General features: G+C 51.2%; 1 protein-coding gene across 3 annotated transcripts in view; it reads left to right on the forward strand.

Annotated features, from left to right (window-relative positions):
• The window catches only part of RAD54L2 (RAD54 like 2), a 68,797-nt gene that overhangs the window by 56,362 nt on the left and 3,367 nt on the right, over positions 1–9,068 (forward strand). For 2 of the 3 annotated variants that reach the window (XM_041465742.1, XM_041465750.1), the window contains 10 exons: positions 367–485; positions 792–907; positions 1,900–1,999; positions 2,327–2,532; positions 3,762–3,937; positions 4,660–4,856; positions 4,967–5,163; positions 5,653–5,742; positions 6,296–6,388; positions 6,605–8,745. In XM_041465742.1, coding sequence (XP_041321676.1) covers positions 367–485; positions 792–907; positions 1,900–1,999; positions 2,327–2,532; positions 3,762–3,937; positions 4,660–4,856; positions 4,967–5,163; positions 5,653–5,742; positions 6,296–6,388; positions 6,605–7,593 — 2,283 coding nt within the window. In that variant the 3' untranslated portion in view covers positions 7,594–8,745. Of the gene's footprint in view, positions 1–366; positions 486–791; positions 908–1,899; positions 2,000–2,326; positions 2,533–3,761; positions 3,938–4,659; positions 4,857–4,966; positions 5,164–5,652; positions 5,743–6,295; positions 6,389–6,604; positions 8,746–9,068 lie in introns of those variants that run through there. The other variant, XM_041465759.1, reaches the window with a different exon arrangement.

Genomic DNA, 9,068 nt, shown 5'->3' on the forward strand with positions numbered 1-9,068 from the left:
AGACAGCACTCTTATCTTATTGCTCTCATGTGACCAAAAAGGCTGTGGATTTTGTTATTCTAGATAAAGGTATTAGGGTGAAGTTTGATCTAAATAAGAGGGTGGTAAATCTAGAAGGATGGAGGAAAGCTCTTGAGATGAAAGTCGTGAGAGGTTGAGAGGACACTCATTCGTCAAAGAAGCTTGTCATTTGGAGCTTCTGGAATGGGAGGTAGCAGCAGTAGTTGGGAGTAACATGGTCACCTCAAACAGCTGGATGTAAATAACCTTGTTGCCATGATTTATTTCCTTCACCTTGAGACAGGGTTGTTGAGCTAAACAGGGAATGAGCAACTCCACCTGTAATAGTCTCCCGTTTCTTGGTAGGCCAAAGACATCTTGTGTGATTACCAGACAGGAGTCCTGGAGAACTCACCCAAGATGGTGTTACTTTTCCACCTAATTGAGGAAAGTGTGAAGCTTGGAGACAAGATCTTGGTCTTCAGGTAAGCAGAGTATCACCATCTGATCCTACAGTCATTAAATACTGGAGTAGTTGGATCCCCCCTGATACTAGGAGGTTTTTACACAGGGTGAATGGTGTGGGAGTTCCCCTTTTTTCTCCTTGTTGTATAATGTGGATTTTTATCTGTGGATTTTATAGTTTTGCCACTGTCACATATACTAGTGAGGGGCGTGCTGCACAAACAGGGTTTGACAACCATCAGCACTGTCATCATTGGGGAAGGGTTCTGATACTCCACTCCCGCTGCTGGGGGACTTTTTCCTGAACAGAGATCTTGGTTTTGCAGCCAGAGCTTGTCCACCTTATCTGTCATTGAAGAGTTTTTGGCAAAGAGACCAATGCCGAGTCCTCCAGGCTCAGATGGAGGAGTTCATAACTGGGTCCGAAATATCAACTACTACAGTGAGTGCATCCAGTCCTCCTCTCTTTTGTTATGACACTGTTTGATCATGTGAAAGACTAATTCCTGAAAATTGCCCACCATCTTCTTTTAGTTGTCTTTGGGTATGAAAATGCTCTGCTGAAGCATTCTTCTGATGAACCTCTTTCAGACTGTTCTTACTTTAGTTGTTTTGGAAGACAATGTCAGTTGGATAGCAGCTAAGCAGTAATTTCCAAATCTTCTTTTGACATCTTACTTAGAAGATGTTAGACATTGACATCTCACTTACACATTAGTGCTTTTTTTAAGTTGCAAAAGATACTTTTTGCTTCCTGTTGGCTATTTGCTAGATCTTGCTTCCAAAACCAGAATCACTGTGGAATGCTTTCACTTGCTCAAGGCTGTGAATTCCTCTCCCTTATTCCCCAGCTTTAAATCTTTTTCTGGTACGGGTTGTTGCTTTGTGTGGCTACTTTGCAGGCCAGGACTGAGAAGAGTGATGGATATGGTGTTCCTGATTTTTGCAGAGCTGCCAGAAGCAAGCTGCTGCTCAGGAACAGTGACATGACACTCCTTAACACCAACACTCTCTGTGCTCAGGTCTAGTTTCTGGGGGTTTGCCAAAGTCTTTACAATTTTGCTTTCTCTTGGTCCCTGGAGCTTCCTGCATGCATGAGACCTTTGTTCCTGTTGTTCCTGCTTGCTATCCACCTTGCCTAAAGCAGAGCCTTAAAGGGCTAGATGTGTTGTAGTGCTCCTAGGCCTGGCCTTGACAAGTTTGAGTTATGTTTACTTAATCTTTCAGTTGATCAAGTCCCAGCCTGTCTGGCTGCATTGCACCTGCCTTTTTGGGCATATTACAGGTACAGAGTGGTCCATTTGAAATCCTGGAGTACGACTTGAATTGGTTTGGAACCAGTTTCAAGGCTCAGTGTTCGGAAAGTGGGTTTGCTCTGATAGAAATCCCCCAAACATACAGAGCTTTTACATGTATTTTTAATTCCTTTCTCAGGACTGGATGGCAGCACCTCTGCCTCAGAAAGGGAACGGCTGATTAACCAGTTCAATGATGCCAGCAATGCCTCTGTTTGGCTCTTCCTTTTGTCCACACGGTGAGTTGGCTGGAGCAGAAGGGCAGGGGGAGGACTTGTACTGATTTCTGAATGCACGTGGGTTTTCAGTTCTTAACTTCCCTTGTAATACGCTCTCCATGGTATTGTGTAGTGCCATCTGCTTCTCACTTCCCTAGGGATGTAGGATTTCAGCCTTAGGCCTCTGCAAAAGCTTAACAGTCTTGGAAACCAAACTTGGGTTTCAAGTTTGACTGGAGGAAACTTTCCATAGACCCTTTGTGGACTCTTGGCTGTGATGGTTGTCCTTGCCTAGAAGTTTTGGAAATTGACCAGGGCAGCAGTTTGAAATTTGCCTTAATTTTCCAGTGCTGGGTGTTTGGGTGTCAACCTCATTGGAGCAAACAGGGTTGTGGTGTTTGATGCTTCCTGGAACCCGTGCCACGATGCCCAGGCCGTGTGCCGGGTGTACCGCTACGGGCAGAAGAAGCCGTGCCACATCTACAGACTGGTTTCTGATTACACCCTGGAGAAGAAGATCTATGACCGCCAGATCTCCAAGCAGGGCATGTCAGGTAAGTGTGGATGAACACAACCTTCCACTCTCAGATTTCACTCCTCTTAGCTCCTGTAAGTCCTCTTTCTGTGGGTTTTGTAACTTCTTTTTTTAAGGTTGAAAAACAGACAAAGAGGTGGCAGGCACCATCCCAGGGCTGTGTTTGATGTTTGAGTTGGCAATGACATAGGATCCTGTAAGAAATTCATGGTGGTAGAGCCAGCATCCTGCAGCAAGGTTGTGGTCCCAGTCCACTGCTGTGCCATTTACTTCCCCTGATCCTCTTCTGGCTACTGCAACAGACCAGAGACTTGGGGGGTTCCTCATCCTGTTTTCCCCTCTGCCTGGATATTACTCATCTTGAACTGGATGTTACTACTTAAATAGCTCTGTATCTCTGTTTTCCTGCAGTAAGAGAGGGAAAATAGCTAAATTAAAGCATGTATTGACACCTTTGACTGTTAGTGCTTGCTTAGGTGCCAAGAATAATTAATTAATTGTGGTTCTGACCTGCCTTTGTACCATAAGTATCTTTTGTGCTAGCTTGTTCCAGTTGTCAAGCTGCTCTCATAGAATGTGCAGCTGAGGGTTGTGGTGACCCGAAGAGAGCTCTGTGTCCTTCTTTGCTCAAAACTCCAGAGGCAGCAGCCCAGCGTGATCAGCTCAGTTTGCTGTTGTGCACTTGAGGTGGAGTCCCCTGGCAGCTGGCCTGGCTCCCAGGAGAGTCCTGGGTAGAGGTGTTTTCTCTGTGTGCTCCCATTTGACCTGTGTGCAGGAGGGAATGTTCAAGGAAAACATTCAGTCTCTTGTGAGTGAGGGAATGTGGCTGCTTTTCTGAGCTTTCCACTTGAGTACATACTTATTAATTTGAGCCTTTTTGGTGGGATTTGTGGGAGAACACATACTGATGTGAGTGCAGTTCTGTCCCAGAATGTGTATGTCTGCAGCCTTGTTACATGAGATGGGACACTATCCATAATTAATTTTGTGTTCCTGTTTGTCAGGAGCTTGGTGACCTGCACAGCTTTGCTGTGCAGTCTGGAGCACAGGCACGTGTCAGCCTGACTTGGTCCAACAGGCTTAGCTCTGAACATGATGATTTTTCTCCTTGCCCTGACATTTACAAAATATATCTGAGGATTGTGTAGATTGCAAGGAGGAAGCTGTATTAGGACAGAAATGTAGAAAGGGCAACAGGCAAGCCCTTGTCTTCCCTTGTCTGCTCACTCCATTCGCTCTCTTTTCCAGATCGGGTGGTGGATGATCTGAACCCAGTGCTGAACTTCACTCGACGGGAGGTGGAGAACCTGCTGCATTTTGTGGAAGAAGAATCTGACCCTGCTCAGCTCTCCCTCAATCTGAGCAAGATGAAGGAGTCTGTTCTACAATTAGCCTGTCTCAAGTATCCTCACCTCATCACCAAGGTAAGATGAGCCTATTTCTTTGCTGGCACTGCCCAGCACAGGCAGGAGTGGTCCTGGAGGAGTCTGGCAGTGTGATGGGGCCATGGTGGCAAGTAGGATGCACCTAGGTGTTGGTGGGAATAGGCAGAAAATTCTCTAGAGAGGACCCAAGGATCCCTGCACTTCCCTGTGATATCTTCCTCTCTTCTAAAAAGACCTCTGTCCTGTACAGGTTTGGGGGCAGGTTGTCAGGCACCCCTTTCTTTGTGCTGGGCGTGAAGGTGGCAGTGGAACATCACAGCTTGCTGCCAGCTCTTTTCCTGGGTGACTTTAAACAAAAGCTGGGACAGGCAGCACTGGCCTGTGCTGTCAGGAGTGTCACTGGTTGGGTGGTGCTGCAGAGTGGGCCTGTGCCAGGTGCTGTGGGGCTCTGGGAGCTGTGTGACATCGTGGCGGGCTATGTACTTGTGCTCTTGGCCTGGCCAAAGCTCCTGGGTTTTGCCATGCGCTCGTGGTAAGTGATGGCCTTGGCGAGGCAGGTGATGGCATTAGCTGGCTGTCATCCTTCAAGATGAGCCTTGGTCACATCCACAGCAGTGCCCCCCACACGTGCTTTGCCATGGCCAGCTCTGCCAGCCTGGGAAGGAGACAGGCTGGGCAGGGAGCGGGCACTGCCGTTCGGGGTGTGCTGGTTCCCTCTTGCGGTGCGTGGGTGCCAGAACCGCGGTGCTGTGGGGTTGCAGGAGCCTTTTCAGCACGAGTCACTGCTGATCGACCGGAAGGAGCACAAGCTGACCAAGGCAGAGAAGAAAGCAGCCAAGAAGAGCTATGAGGAGGAAAAGCGAGCATCCGTCCCCTACACCCGGCCGTCCTACGCACAGTATTACCCAGCCAGTGACCAGAGTCTGACAAGCATCCCTGCCTTTAGCCAGAGGAACTGGTGAGCACCTGCCCCTTCCCTTCTCCCCATTCTGTAGAATGAAATAAGGTGCAGATGATGCTTATCACTGTGGGGCGGGTGCTGCACTCTCCTCCCTCCTCTCTCACTAGGCGACCAGCCCTCAAAGGTGAGGACAAACCAGTGGCAAGTGTCCGCCCAGTTCAGTCCACCCCCATTCCAATGATGCCCCGGCATGTCCCCATGGGTGGTGCAGGATCAACCTCAAGTTCCAACCCTGCTGTCAACTTTCCCATCAACTATCTACAGCGAGCTGGTGTTTTTGTGCAGAAGATTGTTACCACCACAGGTGAGTTGCTACTGCTCAAAGTGCGTTGGGTTGTGATGCCCATGGTAAATTGAGGATGCCCATGGTGAAATGAGGATCAGGGTGAGTTGTAGATGCCCATGTGGGCTGTGGGCAGATGGGGATCAGAAACAAAGATACTGTCTCTCTGCATTGGAGTGGTTTCTCTGTGCCTGAAGGGCTTTCCCTGCAGCTATTCAAGAGCCATGGACCTAGTGGATTGTTGGGAGTGAACTTTCCCTGACAGGACCTGCAGTACTGTTGCTGGTGGTTCTGGAGATGCCGTGCCAGAACAGCATGGCTTTAGCTTCCTTGGAGCCTCTGCTGCCTTCTTGTGCTGTGTAGAAATAAACCCAGGGCTTGCTTATAGCACAGCACACAGGAGAGACAACTGCACTGCAAAAAATGGGGGTGGTAATGCGCCTGCCCTCTCCTGGCTGTGGCTGATGTGTAGTTTAATGGGCACTATTCTGTTTCTTTCCCCACTGCCAGATATTGTGATTCCGGGTACAAATACATCCACTGATGTACAAGCTAGAATCAGTGCTGGCGAGAGCATCCACATCATCCGAGGGACAAAAGGTAATTCTGTCCTGCTAAAACTTGTGGATAGGGTCCTAGCCAGTGCTAATTAGCAAAGAAAATGATGTAAAGGCATGAATCAATTCCTTGAGAAAAAAAGAAACAAGAAGGGAAGGAGGTCTTGAGTTTGCAGTGACGCTGTTGCAGCCATGCTCTGGGTGTGCTGATGCTGCCTGGCTGTTGCAGCTGAGGCTGCTCCTGTCCCTGAGAGGAACTGTTGAACTTTGTGGCTCAGTTCTTCCTTCTCACAACACTCACTGCAGGTCCTGAGGCAGCCACATACTTCCTGGTTCTCCCAGAGAAAACTGTTTCAAGTGTGAAGTTCCACATTTCCCACTGGCAGCACACTGGGAGGGGGTGATCACCAGCCTAGGAAAGCTGAAAGGGTGAATGGGGAGGGTGAGGAAAGGGGTAAAAGCCCTGCACCGGGCCTATGCAGCAGTGCTGTCCTATTCTTGCCCAAGGAACCTTGCAGGCTCATAGATCCAGGTTCTGAACTGAGACTGGAGTTGTAATGAAATTGTTGAATGAAGTTGTCCTGCCTCTGTTCCAGGGACGTATATCCGGACCAGCGACGGTCGGATTTTTGCCATACGGACCACTGGGAAGCCAAAGGGCAATGAAGACCGTCGGACAGCTGCCTCAGGTAGGGGCTTGTGGGTGCTGTGTGGGGCTTGCACGTGTGCTTTCCTATTGGAGTGTCTGGGGCAGCATTCCCTGGTGTATTCCATCATGTCTGTGTTTAGATCTGACCCCCCCGCATGCCCAAGATATTTCCACCTTCCTTTCCGCTGTTGCCTCTTGGCCCGCAGGTTTTTCCCTGAGGTCGTATTTCTCACCTGCCCCATCTCCTTGTTTGCAGGCTCCCAGAGCTCTTCCCTGGAGTCCACGAGCAATGGCAGACACAGTGCCTCATCCCCGCAGCTCCCCAGCACGGAGGAGCTCACTCGGCCCATCTCCCCCGACAGCCCCGAGATCATCAGCGAGCTGCAGCAGTACGCGGAGGCGGCGGCCGCGCGCGAGTCCCGCCACAGCTCTCCCAGCACCGCCGCGTCGCAGGGCCACGCCGCCCGCACGGACAACGCGCCCGGCGCCGCCGCCCGAGGAGCCGAGCAGCGCGTGGGGGTTCCCTGCATGGCTCCCTCCGTGTCCTCGGCCCTGCCAGCCACCAGCCAGCACAGCGATGCCCACCCGGTGTTGGACTTACGGGGCAACAAGCGCAAGTCAACGTCACCGTCGGCTCCGGAGGAGCAATCCCGGAGGCAGCAGAAGAAGCGCCAGTTGCCATCATCCGTGCAGCCGTACGAACACGGGTACCCCGTCTCTGGTGGGTTCACCATGCCTCCTGTCTCTTTAAACCACAACCTAACCCATCCATTTGCCTCCCAGCCAGGAAACTCCTTGTACATGGGCACTGGCTCCTCTTATTACCAGCTGCCCAATTTACTCCCAGACCCTCATCTGGTGTTCCCTGTGACTACTGACCCTCTGCTGACAGCCGGCACCGCCAGCTCTTCTGCTGCTACCTCAGCCACCGCCAGCGTCCCCTCATTCATGCTAAACCCTTCTCTGGCAGGGGTGCTGCCCAATTACTCGCTTCCCTTCACGCAGTCACTCCTGCCCGAGCCCAGGATGTTCGCTCCTTTCCCAGCCCCCGTCTTGCCTAGCAGCCTTCCCAGGAGCATGGCATCTGCCTACCCTGGCTACGTGTCCCCTCACTCGGGCTACCCAGCTGGGGGTCTCCTTCGGTCCCAGGTGCCTCAGTTTGAACCCCAGGAGGTCCCAGAGGTGGGATGCAGCTCTAATGACGAGGACAAAGACGACGATGTCATAGAGATCACAGGGAAATAAAAAGGCCCAGCTCCTGCTCGGTCTCAGCTCCGCCAGGAGGCAAAAGTTGCAGGACCTTTTTGGGAGTCAGGATTTTCCCTCTGGGCCACGGCAGTGGGTGGAGAAGGATGCGAAGGGTGTGGCGTGGGGGTAGTTTTGTTCTTTTTGTTTGGTTTTGTTGTTTTTTAGCTGTCAAGGATAAGAATTGTATTAGGGGCTGGGAGATGGGAGAGGGATAGAGTGGACCTTTGAGAGCCAGGGGAGCAAGAGCCAGGGAGGAGGGAAGCAGCAATGCAAACTGTAGGATTGCCTCCCCCCATGCTCTGTCTGTCTGTCTGTCTCTGTTCTCTGTCTTGTCTGCCCGTGGAGGCTTGGTGTTGTGAGTCACTGCCCTTCTCAGGCCTGGAGGTGCGGGCTTGACCGCTGGCAGGGCCGAGCTCCCTCTCACATGAACTGCCTTATCTGTGATCTTCTCTCACTGCGAGAGGGGTGGGCCGGGGGTGACTCCACCAGAGGTTGGGGACAAAGTGTTTTTAATGGGGAGGGAATGGGGAGGCATCTACCTTGTGTATGTTGGGGCAGGGAGGGGGGGGATTGATGTCAAATAAAAGAAGAAAGAAAAGAAAAAAAATATAAAAAAAAGAAAATAGCCCACAATCTGTCACCCTCTTCAAATTCACATGAGACTAGTGTGAGTGGAGGGCTCCAGGCAGGCTCCTGTTCCAGGGCTCTGGTGGGGGGCTCCCCCAGGCCCTTCTGGAGGGTCCCATCCAAGGTAGGTTGGCACTGTGAGTCTGATGCCACCTCTGTATGCTAGGCCAGATGAGTGGAGCAATGCCACATGTCTTGGTGGCCATCAGAGGGGAATCCTGCTGACTTCCCTGTATCCTGCCAGACTGTGTGAAGGCCACGTCTCACCCTGCTGTGGCCCACCAGAACCAGGGGTGGGTGGGCTCGCTGCTGCTTCTGAACAGCACCAGGCAGTGGAGAAGGTTGGGAGGGGACACTGGACCAGTGCCAGTTGCTGTTGAATCTGTGACTGGAGAGATTTTCCCCTGCACAGAATCTCTACATTAATTTATTTCATTAAGGCATAATATTTATTGTCTGGGGGAGTCTTTCTTTCTACTTTTAAATGAATTTCCATATTAAAAAAAATAAAAAGCTGGCCTCCATCATGCAGTGGTCACTTGTTGGGTTGTCTGTGTGGGGAAGAAGCAGATGGTTGACCAAAGCCTAGCCTAGGAGCAGGGCCTACTGTGGAGGTGGCCTGTGGCTGACCTAGGTGGCACTGGTTGGATGTGTTCCAGCAGGACATTCTGCCAGAGCAGGAGGTGCTCTGGGTGCTGAGCAGCTGGAGGGAGGATGGAATCCTCTTGTCATGGGGCAGGTGGAGGAGCACATGTGGAAGCCTCCTGTGCTCATTCCCAGTGAAAAGGAGGAGAGCTGTGAGGTGTGTGGAGCTGGGAATACAGAGCTCTTGCTGGGGAAGTGCC

The sequence above is a fragment of the Pyrgilauda ruficollis genome, unplaced genomic scaffold, assembly GCF_017590135.1.
Source record: "Pyrgilauda ruficollis isolate IOZ18807 unplaced genomic scaffold, ASM1759013v1 scaffold10, whole genome shotgun sequence".
NCBI classification, from domain to species: domain Eukaryota; kingdom Metazoa; phylum Chordata; class Aves; order Passeriformes; family Passeridae; genus Pyrgilauda; species Pyrgilauda ruficollis.